The 16,034-nt window shown below is 38.6% G+C and overlaps 1 protein-coding gene across 2 annotated transcripts in view; it reads right to left on the bottom strand.

The window, feature by feature from the left end:
- Nucleotides 1-3,760: 3,760 nt before the first annotated feature.
- The window catches only part of EMC2 (ER membrane protein complex subunit 2), a 56,091-nt gene continuing 43,817 nt past the window's right edge, over nucleotides 3,761-16,034 (bottom strand). For both annotated transcript variants that reach the window (XM_075213964.1, XM_075213962.1), the window contains exons 10-12: nucleotides 15,497-15,607; nucleotides 13,858-13,962; nucleotides 3,761-4,090 (exon numbers count right to left, since the gene is read on the bottom strand). In XM_075213964.1, coding sequence (XP_075070065.1) covers nucleotides 4,004-4,090; nucleotides 13,858-13,962; nucleotides 15,497-15,607 — 303 coding nt within the window. In that variant the 3' untranslated portion in view covers nucleotides 3,761-4,003. The remainder of the gene's footprint in view (nucleotides 4,091-13,857; nucleotides 13,963-15,496; nucleotides 15,608-16,034) is intronic.

Raw genomic sequence — 16,034 nt, 5'->3', positions numbered from 1 at the left:
TAAATGTAAAAATGTGTGTCTTATGATGGGGAGGAAAAAAAAACCCCCAAAACTCAAATTAATACAAAAAAGCCCCACACATGCTAGAACATACATACGTTTTATTATAGCCCACAAAAGGTACACAGGAACTGTAATAAAGTTGCACTATTAACATATGCTTATAAATGTAAGTCATAATACATTTAGGGTGTAATTCTAGAAGAATGTTAATTGCATCAGAATAGCAAGGGACACAATCCTGGTTTAGCTTAATTTTTTCTCTTTCTACAATTTTGCATATCTATAGTTCTGGTTGGTTTGCAAACCCATACGTATTTGAAAATTGACGTGAAAGTTATATACTCTACACACTTAGTACCTACACATTCGTTGCTATTTTGTGTTACATTGTGTCTGCATCAGATTTTTAGCTGCAAACAATTATATGGGTTTTGAATTCCTTAGGATGCCTGCTTTCTGGAGAGAGAAGGTTGGTGGGTATATAATGCTAAAGCTTCACTCTGGCAGTCAAAAACATCCAGGGGAGTCGTCCTTACCCAACCAAATTACATCTTTACACATACAAGTTATGATAAAAGATACCTTCCCTCATTGTACCCAAACCACAAGAATCTGCAACTAATCTGTGCAATGTCATGTGATATCCCAGACCCAATGAGAACACTGTACTGTAAATGACAGTTTATACCACTTCCTGAGCAGAAAGTTGGTGAAGAACTACATGATGCATTAAACATTATACAAGCTGGTAATACAGGGAAATGTCCGAACATCCTGCTGTTCTACGGGGTAATGTACACACGTTATCTACACAGATCAGCCTCAACATCATCATCACTGACAAATGAAGTGAATAACATTGATTATCTCATTACATTGGCATCTGTCAAGGGGTGGGATATATTAGGCAGCAAAAGAACAGTCGGTTCTCGATGTATTGAACACAGGAAAAATGGGCAAGCATAAGGATCTGAGCGACTTTGACAAGAGCCAAATTGTGATGGCTCTCTGGGTCAGAGCATCTCCAAAGCGGTAGGTCTTGGGGTGGTGCCGATATGCAGTGGTTAGTACCCACTAAAGAGGTTCAAAGAAGGACAACCGGAGACCCAGCGACAGGGTCATTGACGCACATGGGGAGCAAAGACTAGCTCATCTGGTTCAATCCCACAGGCTGCCTATTCTGGCCACCGCTGAAAGTACCTACAATGGGCACGTGAATGACAGACCTGACCCATAGAGCAATGGAAAAGGATGACCTGTTCTGATGAATCAGATTTTCACTTACGTCATGTGGACGGCTGGATGCATGCGCATCAATTACATGGGGAAAAGATGGAACCAGGATGCACTAAGGGAAGCTAGCTGGAGGCAGTGTGAAGTGCTGGGCAATGTTCTGCTGGGAAACCTTGGCATTCACGTTGATGCTATTTTGACACGTACCACCTTCCTAAATATTGTTGGGAGTACACCTCTTCATGACAACGGTATTCCCTGAAGACAGTGGTCAATTTCAGCAGAATAATCCGCCCTGCCACACTGCAAAAATTGGCCTCCAATTCCCAATCTCAATCTGATCCAGCATCTGTGAGGTGGGCTTGGCTGGAAAAACAAGTCAAAACCATCGAAGCCCCAGCTTGCAACTTACAGGACTTAAAGAATCTACTGATAACGTCTTTGTGCCAGATAGCACAGGACACCTTCAGAGGTCTTGTGGAGTCTATACCTCAAGCTTCTCTGGCAGCACGAGGGGGACCTACACAATATTATGGCTGATCGGTGTATATGCCAGCTTTTAAACTTGTGACCGAGGTCCATAGAAATTATAGCTTTTCCATGTCTCAGCAATTTAACGATTAAGTGTCAAGTTTAAAAGTAATATTTGAATCGCTTGTGTGACAAGCTACCAAGTTTCTTCCATTTGAGAACAAGAGCGCACTGGAATACTTAATATCTGCTTAAACTTGTACAACTTATCAGTTCTATATTGTCATTTCCTAACTTTATTATGCATTTTAAAAGCTTCTAATACAGTAAGAAAAAGCTCATCCTCCCTTACAGCAGAAAAAGCAAAATGCATTATTCTGGCTGCAACACAAACACATTATTACCATGGATACTAAGCTGCAACAGAATTCCCCTAGTCAAGTACACTTTGTCCAGAAGAATAGAAATAGACAATGAGACAAAAGATAAAAAAAGGAAAAGAGAATAGATTATAAAACTTGGTTCCAGTGCCCAGTACAAACTTCATTTATTAAAAAAATAACTAAATGAAGCAGTCCTAATTCTTGAAACCTTAACTGGGACACAAAGGGAACTATAACAATAATTTTCGGTGTAAAGTCTGTGAATCCCAATCGGTATGGGTCTGCTTGTACACATACAGCTACTCAGTCCGCATATAGAGCAGAGTATACGGAACGCCATGACCGCACACGCGTTGTGTAGACATACGCAAATTTACATTTTTCTGCCCCTTAGATTACTTTGGCTGTATCGCCCCCTCCTCTCTGACACTGCTCCATAGCCCCAAGCTTTACTACATCCCACCTGGTTAATATAAAGAAAAATGTATACTACCAGTAAAGGGATGATGAAGGATAGAATGCAGGAGTGCCTATAAATGTATACTACCAGTAAAGGGATGATGAAGGATAGAATGCAGGATTGCCTATAAATGTATACTACCAGTAAAGGGATGATGAAGGATAGAATGCAGGATTGCCTATAAATGTATACTACCAGTAAAGGGATGATGAAGGATAGAATGCAGGATTGCCTATAAATGTATACTACCAGTAAAGGGATGATGAAGGATAGAATGCAGGATTGCCTATAAATGTATACTACCAGTAAAGGGATGATGAAGGATAGAATGCAGGATTGCCTATAAATGTATACTACCAGTAAAGGGATGATGAAGGATAGAATGCAGGAGTGCCTATAAATGTATACTACCAGTAAAGGGATGATGAAGGATAGAATGCAGGAGTGCCTATAAATGGGAAACATAAAACCAGTACACTCATGTGACAACGTTCACTCAGTCCATAAGAAGCACCCATTGCTTCTTTCTGGTTGCCAAAGCAGTAAAATTGCTATATACATTTACTCCCACTAATCCTTATTATATATCGTCATAGACGTCTCAACTATAGGAAAATTAGCATTTCATGTTAAAAATGTGTAGCAGCAAAAATCTGGAGTATCCTGAGAACACAAAGGAGGCCTAGGTGTGACCCAACACACCCGCTCCCCTACCCCCCTATATAACCCCCTCCCCCCCCCCCAAACAAGAATGGTTAATTATTTTAAATCTGGTGGCGGGTCAACCACTCATGCCGGCAAATCTGACACCATAGCCATAAGTCTATGTGGATTTTCCAAAAATGTGGACCTCCTCGTAGACTTAAAATCATGGTACTACCTTGTCACGTGATACATGCTTCAAACTTAATGCTTTCTGTAGACATCATATGAAAATGTGACCTCTGCTGGTTAAACAGAGTTACTGCAATACATTAAAACAAAAAAAGATGTGTAGGAGTAAAATAAATGTAATAATGATGATTCATTTTTAGTCAATTACATAAAATTCAAAGATCAATTCTATTTAATTTTACAACAATCCCTTAATACCACTGCTTTAATGGTTATAAAATGTTGTAAATTGTTAATGCCATAGCAAGGAGGTGAATATGGCTATATCTCTGTGCTTTGCATTCACCTTTAAAACGACGGTGAGAATAACGTGCAATTTAGTTATTTCAGTATTTTAATTTAAGAAAAGACAAATAATTTATAGAGAAGGAAATTAACGTAGATCATGTTCATGTCTCAATGATTTCACCGGTTCTTCACCAATTAACAGACTGCATTTCCATGAATATTGGCTACAAACTCGCTCCTTCCACTGTGTGTAGGCTTAAATGAAAGTTGGGTCGATGATGGTAACAATCCGTTCACATGAACAAAGTCGGCAGGTTACAGCTTTGAGAGGTTAGGACTGGGTGATTTGTAAGGTTTCCAACATGTTCTCCACTGCCTTCAGAGAAGACTGGGTGTCTGTCATGGTTCGACCTGCAAGCTACAAACAAGAGTGATTATTATTATTATTTGGTTTACATTATAAACCGCTTCAAAAAAAGAGAAAAGCAACTTTCAGATTGTAAAAATAAACAAAACACCAATCACAGTCTTAACTAAAAAAAACGCCACTAAAAGTACAGTAGACCCTCATTAAGAAGCTGCCGACTTTTGTTAAGCTTTCAACATTGTCACAGTCTACTAAGGTGACGCTTTAAGAGCCAAATCCATGCTGACAGGACCTGTTACGCTAGCAAGTTGACAGTTCCTATCTTTGCACGAACCATGTTTGTATGGTAGAGATGTGCTTCAGGGAAGGGACTTTTGCCAGGAAAAATTCTTCGTTCACAAAGAGTTCTTCTTTAATTTAACTTATAGTTTTCTACTAGAGTACTAAGAGGATTTACAGCCAAACTCCTGGATCCCGCGCTGTGACCAGGAACCACAAGAGCCAGTTCGAGGTCACTAGATCGCTAATACACGGCATATTGAACAATAACCGTTTTTTGGAATGATCATTTTTTTTTTGTTAAGGCAATGATAAGTAATGAAAGATCATGACCATTTATTAAAAAAAAGTGTTCTCTTGGAACAGCAGTCACAATAAACAGCTCTCCCGGCGAACACCTATTAACTCTATGGTCACTAACGCAAAGTGGCCACCTTTGCGATACTCAACAGAGGGGAGATCAGTTAAGATGCGTTGAGGGATCCGGAGATCCCTTTCCTGTAATGCTCTCCCCATAGGCTCTTCAGACATCTACAGATGGCGTTAGACATCGGACACAAGTTCTGAAAATCTGTGAATCATGAAAAATATCACCTTATTACGGGAAAGAAAGACATTATCTATGTGTCTCCTGCTTTGCAGTAGCAATAGACCACTGTTACTAGTAATCTAACCGTATAGATGCAGAATTTTGAGTGAATCGAGCTGCGTTTAGCAGAGGTGCGCGGTTTCAGCGATCCAAGTTCCACTTTTAATGTGCTATTTTTATCTATGTAGGACTGGGAAAAAATAAGGTCAAACTTCACTAGCAAAATGTGTATTTGCTCCTATGGATAACACAACCTTTACCAGGACCGATGGAGATCACTGAGCTATGAGGCACTTTATGCCTCAATGATCGCACTACTTCTTAGCGCAATCATGGGCTGAAGTTCTATGAATGCTAAGAAATATGTCTTTGTCTACTGCAGGGATGGCCAACCTGTGCCTCTCCCATGCTGTGAAACTACAAACCCCAGCATGCTTTTCCAGAAGATAGCCATCCAATCCCTAGCAAGGTATGCTGGGATTTGTAGTTTCACAACACCTGGATACTTATAGCAATAAAAAAAAAGTCAACAATAATATATCAGGCTTCCAATTTACTATTTCTGAAAGACATGGCAAAAAGGTCATAGAAAATAAAACTTTTCAATCCTCGTATGTTCCTCTTTTGGGATGTCTGTTCCTCTTTACGCCTCTTGTCAAAATATAACCCTAAAACGTGTTTGCTACATGTTCTGCACCATTTGCAAAAAAATATATAGAGAACAAGATCCTCCCTAGGTAACCTGCACAGCTCAAAGAGCAGGCGTTGGCTGACTCTGGATAGCACAGCAGCGCTGGGAAAGATTAACAGTCGTCTATACCATTAAACTAAGGTTTAATTTCCACTCTCAAGTATTTACTCAGGAAGAAATTAAGCCCGGCCAATTAGATCTTCCTACAATTATACTTCCAGGCAGCTCTATTAGTTGACTGAAACCCTTTGAATTGGGAGCTGTTGAGTACTTCATGCTGATTTTAAAATGAGTTTTCTAACAGCCCTGACAACCGCCATCACTCATCGGCCTGATTACGCTAAACATATTAAGCAGGTAACTGGCTGGCTTTTGTCAGTGAAAGGCGGAATTTTCAATACACCGGCAATAAACTGTGATTTTCTCTAGAGAACACTTCTGTAATTTGCTTTTGGTAAGGGAAATATTTTCTTAGTCTAATGTGAACATTTAAACACTTAATAAATTTTCAATATAATGGCTGATTTTCTGCAATTTTGCGTATTAGCTCTGATTTATGAGTGTTCCCCTAAGTTAAGTTCATTTAGTAAGTCTGGTATGATGTGTGTGGAAGGATTATGTGATCAAGAAACAGTTCCAGCGAGGAGCTCGGAGCGCCGTTAACCTGTTTCTGACCTGTAACTGAGCGTCCTGATCAATCACTTACTGGGAACAGCTTTTCTTTTTATTACACACTCACGATTTGATAAGGTAAGTACTGGTGATGGATTCAATGTAATATAATAATGAAAAATGGGACAAACTTACAGCAAAGCATGTGTTATAATCTATATATTCTGGCCACACCACGTATCCCACTTTATTATACTACAGGTATTTGTTTTAGTCTTGATTTATAGTACGACTGGATTCTGTTAACTCCTGACTACACCATTTCCCATTTGTCATTGTACTACAGGCATTTGTGGCTCCACTACATATCCGGCATTATTGTACTAGGGTTTCTACCCGAATCCTGGCTCTACCACATATCCAGCATTATTGTACTACAGGTTTCTACCCGAATCCTGGCTCTACCACATATCCAGAATTATTGTACTAGGGTTTCTACCCGAATCCTGGCTCTACCACATATCCGGCATTATTGTACTACAGGTTTCTACCCGAATCCTGGCTCTACCACATATCCAGCATTATTGTACTACAGGTTTCTACCCGAATCCTGGCTCTACCACATATCCAGAATTATTGTACTAGCGGTTTCTGTCTAAATCCTGGTTATATCATATATCCTGCTTGAATGAAGTATAGGCTGTAATTTTGGCCACTCAAGCTGCCATAATCTAGCCCAAAGTGATGCCGTCAGATGACTACAAATAACCGCAAACAATGGCCGATAGCAATCATCTCCCAACCCCACCAGCAGGGCCCCGCTAGTCAAAGGGCTGAAAACTCTGCTTTTGCTCACTTAGCCCACTACGTATGTGGACAATGTTCTGGTCATCTTACGCACACACCGAATAGCCTAACTGGAACGAATATGTCTGTGTATTCCTTCCTATAACAAGTTACGCTTATGCAAGATATCAAAGTGCCATTGATACTTCAGCCCACAGGATGGTCCCACCATCAGTTTATCTGTATGATAACTTATGAAAAAAGTATACAGGTACAAAATTTAGAGGTATGATTTATTAAGATTGAGATTTTGCAAACCTGCATGACACATTTCCAGGGAATAATTTTCTATCTTGCATTGCTAGAATCAAGAGATGTACCCAGTATGGAGTACTTCTGGGCTTATCCTAATTGCATATACACAACCATGGACAGAACTATGGAAATGTTTTTCGCCCTAAATTACATAAAATGATATAACATCCGCAGTGATACTCTATAAATAACTAAAAATGATTTAACTGAAAAATAAAATCCTTCCTTTCTGCCTACTCCTTATGTATGCAGCAGCTCTTGTTATAGGGAGGACCGAGACAGAAACCTATACAACAGTAAGGCGGGTTACGTGGTATATCCACAGACCAGGGAAGAGAACTCATTCCTGCAACTTGTCAAATAACTTCTTATCACTAACACGACACTGACACACAAACTACAGTTATCACTAACAAAAACTAGGTACTGCCAATCACCAGACCACAGTGCTTACAGAGCACTTGTAAACTGAACTCTGGTGATTACTCTCCTTGTATGACAGCACAATTGGTATGTCTGCATAACTAACTGGAAGACAGATCTCCCTGGAAAGAGAAAACACAGTATGAAGGCTTGTTCTCTCTCCTCTGTTCTTCATGTAAATTCTGTGTCTCCTGAAGTACCTCCTAATTGTGCTACTTTTATTTTTTATCTACAATTTGAAGTTAGTTGTGCTATTTTTTTTATTGTATTTACTTAATGTAAAGTGATTGGCATAGTGTCTATTTGTATAATTAGACTCTTATCATGGTTTTATTGATTTTCTTGACACTGGAAATCGGAGAAATGTCGTCTTCCACCAGTTGTCATTCATCCAAACATCAGAGAGGTTGTTCGGGCCAAGAGGAGGAGCAAACTATGTATTCTGTAAACCAGGGATGTCCAACTGATAATATTCTGAGGCTTTATTGTGGAACCCACTTCTCTGAAACACTAGGTACATTCTATTGTACGACATTTTAGCTTTATTAAATATAACATTTGGCCCATGAAAATCACACATGCTGGCTTTCTTCTCTCTCTTTCTCTCTCTCTCTCTCTCTCTCTATATATATATATATATATATATATATATATATATATATATATATATATATATATATATATAAAAAATCAGGGTGGGGGGGTGGGCAGCTTGGTGTCCCCGATTCTCCTCCAACCAGCCCTAGGCTTAGCCAGCTGGGGCTGGTGGCACTATAGCAGGGGAATCCGCAGCAGGGAGTCCCCCTGACATGACACGCTGTCAGCAATTGGCAGGCAAAGCATGCTGGGACTTGTAGTTTGACAACACCTGGAGGAGTTGTCTAAGACTGATGTATACCATAAAAGATCCACATCATTATATATTACAGAGATTCATATGATTATAAGGCTGTACACATTGATGTTTGCTCAACCAACCCATGTTTTCTTTTTAAGCCCAAATGCGTTGAAAATCTATCCTAGAAATTCAGTGTATCTCGATGCATCAGAAAAGCAGTATTCTTACATGGGCATTGCACAGTCGTAACACAGCACAGGATTATTCATATACAGAATTACTGTCAAGCTTTCAGATTTATTAAGCCAAATATGGTTTCTGTAACAGGTGCATAAAGCAGACAGCACAATGGAGAGACAGACACCATGTACTAGGTGTAATTCACCTATAAACTATTCCCTTAGCTGCTGGCGCCGTACAGGGGCACTAATTTCTTATTTGATAAAGTAAAGGACATCCAATCCAAGAGAGCAGAAGGTCTTCTCTTCTACCTCTTCACTCCCATTCAAACAGGAACGGTCTTAATCTGGTGCTTCAGGAGGTTCAATTCCTTCCAGAAAAAGCTATGATCCATAGAGCAATTTTAAGGTTTGGAAATATTACGACACAATCACTGAGTAAACAGCAAAGGAGAGAACGCTAAAAATATTATATAGCGTAGGCACTGGTTAAATAATACTCTTACATGCCGACAAGAGCAGAGGCCATTGTGATTAATTTAATGCAGAACAAAAATCTTGCAGTAACAAATAAATTCATAATATAATGCACCGATGACAACAACATAATACACAATGCATTTATATACAAGAAGAGGTCACCAGTCTTTCGAGATAAAATCACTTCTATAAACATGACTACACCATAATTATGTTTGGTAGTAATAATGCTGCTATATAGGGAATATTAATTTTAATAACTTATTTTGTTTATTATCAGACTGCGTTTTAGAAAACTATAATATTTGAATATAAATCATAAATATACTGGTAACAATAAGAAATTCTCTTTTCTCCAGACCACTAAAACTGTAAAATTCCGTGGTTAATACTACTGCACCCCTGCAGTATTCTCCAGGCTACTATGCCTGGGGGAAATTGAGGGCGAAGGCCTTAAGGTAGAGTAGACTAATGAAAGAATAGAAATGGGGAAGTGGTGATTTGTGGAACAGATGGTAATGACGACGAACGTTCTTCACTGTAGGCTATAAGCCATTTTCAGACATGCTACATGTGATTAAACCTTGGATTAAAAAGGAGAATCCCACAGTTAAATACATCTTAAAATATAAAACCTACCCCTTCTCTAGTACAATGAATAAAACTGCATACCTCCTGCACCAAGGCATAAGGAACACGGACATCAGAGATGGCATTAGGGGGCATTCACCATGCTCATATACCTGAGTTTTAGTAGGTGAGGGGGGGAGAAAGTCTGTACAATAAAACATTGTTAATTTTTTTCTATCAAAAAAAGGCTATGGATCAAACACATCAGAATGAATGGGAATGTCCATTCCAGGATTTTATTTCTAAAAAGACCACCGATGCGACAGTATCTCCTGGAGAAATCTACAGAAAGGACTGTACTATGTTTGGTTAAGAACTACAACCATCCAGCCTCTGACCGGTAGGTACAGTCTATACGCCTGGGCAGAGGTGCCTGGATAATATCAAACAGTGCTGGAAACAGCTGCCCAATCTTTGTGATATTGGGACTACCAAGGAAGGAGAAAGAGGAGGGTTGGAGTTTTGAGAGATATCGGAAAGATTCATAAATAGCAACATTTCGAGAGGATAACATTTACCATTCATGTGTGTTTACAAACACAAAGATATGCACACACACACACACACACACACATAGCTTTGCTTCATCTAATTTTCTTAGAATTTAACAAATTCAATTCATGTGTTGGATAATATTGTAAAGTTTCAAACCCTTAAGTAAGTAAGCTGTCACAAATAATTCCCATCAATAGGAAACCGCTCGTTGATTGAGGTAATTTCCTCTGATGAGCAATTATTTTGTCCACATTCATTATAGGGAACAGACTGTATGAAATGAAATGGTGATACCAAAAAGACTGCGGTTTTGCCACTTCTGCAATTACAAACACTGGTCAGATTAAAATTCAATAGCCTGTCCAAAAAAATGTATTTTACTGGAAAATAAAAGTGAGAAGGATCACATTAATGCACTGTCTAAGCAATAATGTAATTTGTCTCTCTCTGCCAAAATTCTTCTGCTTTTAAACATGCTAAACCAATTACCCCAAAGTGAAGCAGCAAATACTTTATTATCACTGCACTTCATGAAATGACCAAATAATTAACACATCTGAATTGTGTGCCATGTCAAATTAATTACCACATTAGTAAATCACACTAAAATGTAGCGTTAAATGTATTTAATTTTGAAATTTTAATATTTGTATAATTAAATGCAGCAAGTATAAGTCCAAGCAGAAATGTTTATCTAGCTCAATCACTGGTTATCTACACTCTCGGAGAGTGTATCTAACATGTACCTACACGTGATGAAACTGGAGAGCCCTCTATCTTCATAGAGTAGACGCTGCGTCATCATCCTGACGTCAGCAGGTCTGCATTGTACAAAGTGAAAAGCTACTTGTGCTGTACCATAAATATCCACTTACATTGGGCCATGGTGGAGTCTCCATCTACCCCTGCCCCAGGAAGGGAGAGGGCATGTTAGATACGCTGTACCAGAGAATATATACACCATTTATGTTACGTAGGCAGTCCTAATTATAAAATGAACCCTATGGGTATTTTACACTATTATTAAAAAACAAAGGTCTATTTATGTGGACTACTGTTACATTTTGCACAATAAATTCCGGCCAGTGATATCAACTGTGACAGACATTTGAATTTTAATTTAGAGGGGTGCAAATGCAAACACTGCATGCTTTGGTATGCTACACAAACACACACTGGAGCTGATGCAGGATGAGGACTAGTGTATCTAGCATGAAATTGCACTGTTCATACCCACAAACAGGGATGCACGCATTTGCGCCTTTGCAGGTTTGCTGCATTCTGGTACTTACAGCCGCAGAGGCGCAGCGAGGAAGAGAACGGGCAGTCTAACGTAGGCAGAGTACAGTAAGGGTGGATTAGTGCGAGAAGCAGATGCATATATGCCTGTCCAAGTCGTATTAATCTTGGCGGTCCAGGGCAGGTGTAAATAATGGATGATGACAATCGTTAGCAACAGCAAACTGCTTGTAATTAGCTTACTGTGAATGATCCGCTGATAGGTGGATTATGCTTGTGTGTGAGTGTTTAACATATGGTTATAAACATGGATTTAAGTGTATGTGATCAATGCCTGGAGACAACAGGGCACATATACTACTGGTGCATTACTATAATGTGCCCTATAAATAAAGGTTATTATTATTGTAGCTTTGTAAGGCGCCACAGTGCTCTGCAGTGCTGTACAGTAAGGAAAACAGTAAATACATAAAACAGAGACATACAAGGCAGACAACATAAACACAGACATGAAAACAAAGGGTATGGAGGACCCTGCTCATTAGAGAGCTTACATTCTAAGTGGGAGAGGGCACAGCTGAGACAAGAGGAGCGAGTGCGGCCCAGAGTGGAGATTGGGATAGTTGTGAGAGTGCATTAGTGTGAATAGTGTTATCGGCGATAAGGTCACCTCTAAAAAAGAGATGGGTTTTAAACGAGCGTCTAAAGATTAGAAGGCTGTGGGAAAGTCTGATTGAGCGTGGTAGGGAACTCCATAAGTGGGGAGCAGCACGGGAGAAGTCCTGTAGGTGAGAGTGAGAGGTGGTTACCAGAGAGGAGACAAGGCGCAGGTCAGAGGTAGATTTAAGAGGGCGGGAGCGAGAGTATTTTCATATGAGATTTGAGATGTATGCAGGGGTGTTGTTGAGGGCTTTGTAGGTAAGGGTGAGTAATTTGAAATGGATTCTGGAGGACACATGAAGCCAGTGTAGGGATTTGCAGGGTGAGAGGAAAATCAATCTTGCAGTAGCCTTTAGGATGGATTGATGTGATTATTATTATTATTATTATTATTATTATTATTATTATTATTAATAATAATAATCACAATTCCAAACCTCTCTTCCCTTGCTAAAATACTAGGATCTCAGTAATATGTGCAAAGTTTCAATATCAGAAATAAAAAGCTGTGGCATTAAAACATTGGTGGTAATTAGTGGCACAATGTAATTGTTGTTGATCTTTATATTGCTTGTGTGTTTCACAATGGTGGCTTAATCCATGGTGAATTAAATAAACCACAACGGTCATTTGTGTATTAGGAAGATTGTAGAGATAAATCTGCTTTAGGACATTCAAACATTCTTTTTACAAACATTACTCAACAGGTTTGCTGGACACAGGGCAGAGATTTTAATTATTTTAAGATTGCAACCACATTGGTAACTAAAAACTCTTGATACTTGAAATGGCACTTCTGCCTGAAATTGCCTATTGAAAGGGAAGAAAACCCTCATTGTTGCTGGGATCTGAAAAATAGGCCATTGACAAATGACCTTCTTTAGGCAACACTTGTTATCATAGGCACAAACTGTTAACTGCACTATTTTTTTCCATATACAGATGTGGTTAAAAAGAGTATTTCATTAACAATATATCTGTCAAACCGCAGCATCATTTTTTTTTCTGAGTCTTCAATAGGCAATTTCAGGCAGAGGTCCTATTACAAGTATCAGGAGTTATTTTCAGCAAGTTGTAGAACCCAGAGTAATGATTTTAGGCAACACAACTTTTGACTTTAGTTACGCTTTTACCCTGAAATATCTAAAAAGTTAAAACAACTGCTTGAATTAGATAATCCCTTTATATAAGTATACTTTGTAAATATTTCTGTAAAATATACTTTCAATAAGAACTGGGAAGGCATTACGCAAAACACAGATTTTGGGTGAGGAAAAGAGTTCAAACAACACATTAATTTTGATTGCACTGCTGCCGAATAGTCAGCAGACAGACTTGGGGACATTGATGGAAATGGATGACAGGTTGAAACACACTTGCTTTCATTTTGAAACCTAGGAAAATGATCCGATATGGTTTTTAAAATCTATGGATTACACCACCTTTTCTGTGCACCAGAAAAGGTGGTGTAATCCATAAATGTCTTCCACTGTGAAGGCAAAAATAAATTGAAAGTGGTTAGTGTAGGGAGCTAGAGCACAAGACATTCTTTAAATGACAGAACGTACAGACTCATGCAAGTAATAAGTGTGTGTGATCTACCTGGTAAGCTCTTTTGATTTGATTAGCAGCCCAAGTTGCAAACTTCACGTTATCCTTCTTCATCTTTGCACTGGCTTTGGGATTGGAAGCAATATGGATTGAAGACTGAAATTTTTTAAAAAATAACATATTAAGTAAATATAAAACACATGTAAGGGATTTTTTCCCCACAATTTCTATGAAAACTGATAGAGACAAATAACCAATTCAACCTCTAAATCTTCTAGTAATATCCTAAACAAGTAAAACAATATCACTGGCTCCAAGGGATATATTTACTAAACTGCGGGTTTGAAAAAGTGGAGAGGTTGCCTATAGCAACCAATCAGATTCTAGCTCTCTTTTATTTAGTGCGTTCTACAAAATGACAGCTAGAATCTCATTAGTTGATATAGGCAACATCTCCACTTTTTCAAACCCGCAGTTTAGTAAATATACCCCCAAGTGTCCAATTTCCACAGTAAAAAAAGATTAAGTCCTTCACAATCCACAAATAAAATGTTAATAACAATGTATAATCACAGGACGCCACAAATTTTCATTGAAGAGAATTGAAACTGATCGAAAATCATACGTGGGTGACACCGAAACTTTGGTTAGTGTCACAGAACAACATTCTAATTAGATAGAACCTAATGCTGTAGACTGAGGGTTCGGAATTCCCACATTCACACTGCTGAACCATAATCATCAAGTTGTCATGATAAAGAAGGCTGGATTGCAGATAATTTGTCAGATCAAATCCAGCTCCACTTGCATGCAGTCAAAAAATTGCAAGAAAGCTACATCCCTAACGCACAAGGTTTACAAGACCAGTAACAGAATAAAGGAAGCAGTCTGAAAACCAGCATTGCCCTGTAAGTTGTCCGACACTCAAGTCTGCTCAGGATGCTATAGCATACTACACTGTTTATCTATGTCCTGGGAGGAGAAAACATAGATAGCAACAAATCTATTTATCTGAAAAGTGTCAGACCGTCTTTACATTAGGGGCTTTGTAGTAGAAGAACTTGGAGGCTTTGTAATAGCTTAGAATGGAGTTGGGGAGGTGCCTTGCTAAATATTATAGGAATGTTATATAATATAATTAGGCTACTATATTCTTATAATTAAATATGATATATAGCTATATCTATAGATCAGCATTTGTCAGAGTGTACTTTAATTATTATGTGGCTCATGTAATTCTATTACTTGCAAGTTGCAGATCTCTAGTGAAATAGGATCTCTGCTCCGTTTGTCAGCGGGAAATATAGTGCATGCAGCTTGTAGCAGTACGAACGTTTATGTATACACAGCATTATGCATATAACCGTCAATGTTCCCTACGTTCTAACTGCTGTCACATGGTTAAAAAGACAAAAAAATGCTGACAATGAAATACTAGTATCTATTACTAAATAAATCCTGTGGAAGAGGTGAATATTCCAGCCCGGTAATTATAGAGAACCCCTATACTCTGGGGTCTTGTTAGTGTTGCCGAGGTTTTCATGACAAGGGGAGTTATGGGTGTAAATGTGTAATGCTCCTGACAAATAGGTTATGATGGTTACCACATGTGACCTAAGATGTCAGTTGTATTGTACAGTCTCACGCGCACGCCACAGCCCCCAGTAATATGCGCACCCACACAACTTACTATATAGAGGCCAAACAAAGCTCTCATATTGTGGTTGTTCAGCTTCAGAGCCTGGGAGAAATATTTTCTAGAAAGTTCAAGGTTTTCAAGACCACCCTGCGTGTATTTCACCTGTGAAATAAAAAAATAATACTAAAAAATACTGAACACAGACATATATATATATATATTACCCCAATTGTGATGCAGCTACGTGATACATACTTCTTATACACAGGTAAACGCATATTGTTATATACAGTATTTTACTTAGGGTCCTTAATGCTACACTATCCGTTCTATCTATCTGGGCTTTAATACAATCTTACTAGAGAAATATATAGTTGGAGCACCACAGAGGAAGGAGATTCTGAATGGTTTAATCCAGATAAGCTTCCCAAACATTAATACCATATCTGTTTTAATAAATTCAATCAATTACATTTATGGAATATGTATAAGAAAAATGATTAACTATTCTGATGAACCAACTAAAATTAAATCTTTAAGAGGCTCATTTAGAGCTGGGCAGATATTGGGTTTTTTTTGCCGTTGATCG

The sequence above is a fragment of the Mixophyes fleayi genome, chromosome 5, assembly GCF_038048845.1.
Source record: "Mixophyes fleayi isolate aMixFle1 chromosome 5, aMixFle1.hap1, whole genome shotgun sequence".
Lineage (NCBI taxonomy): Eukaryota > Metazoa > Chordata > Amphibia > Anura > Limnodynastidae > Mixophyes > Mixophyes fleayi.
Note: the sequence above shows the minus strand (reverse complement) of the source record. Positions and strands in the feature narration are given on the sequence as shown.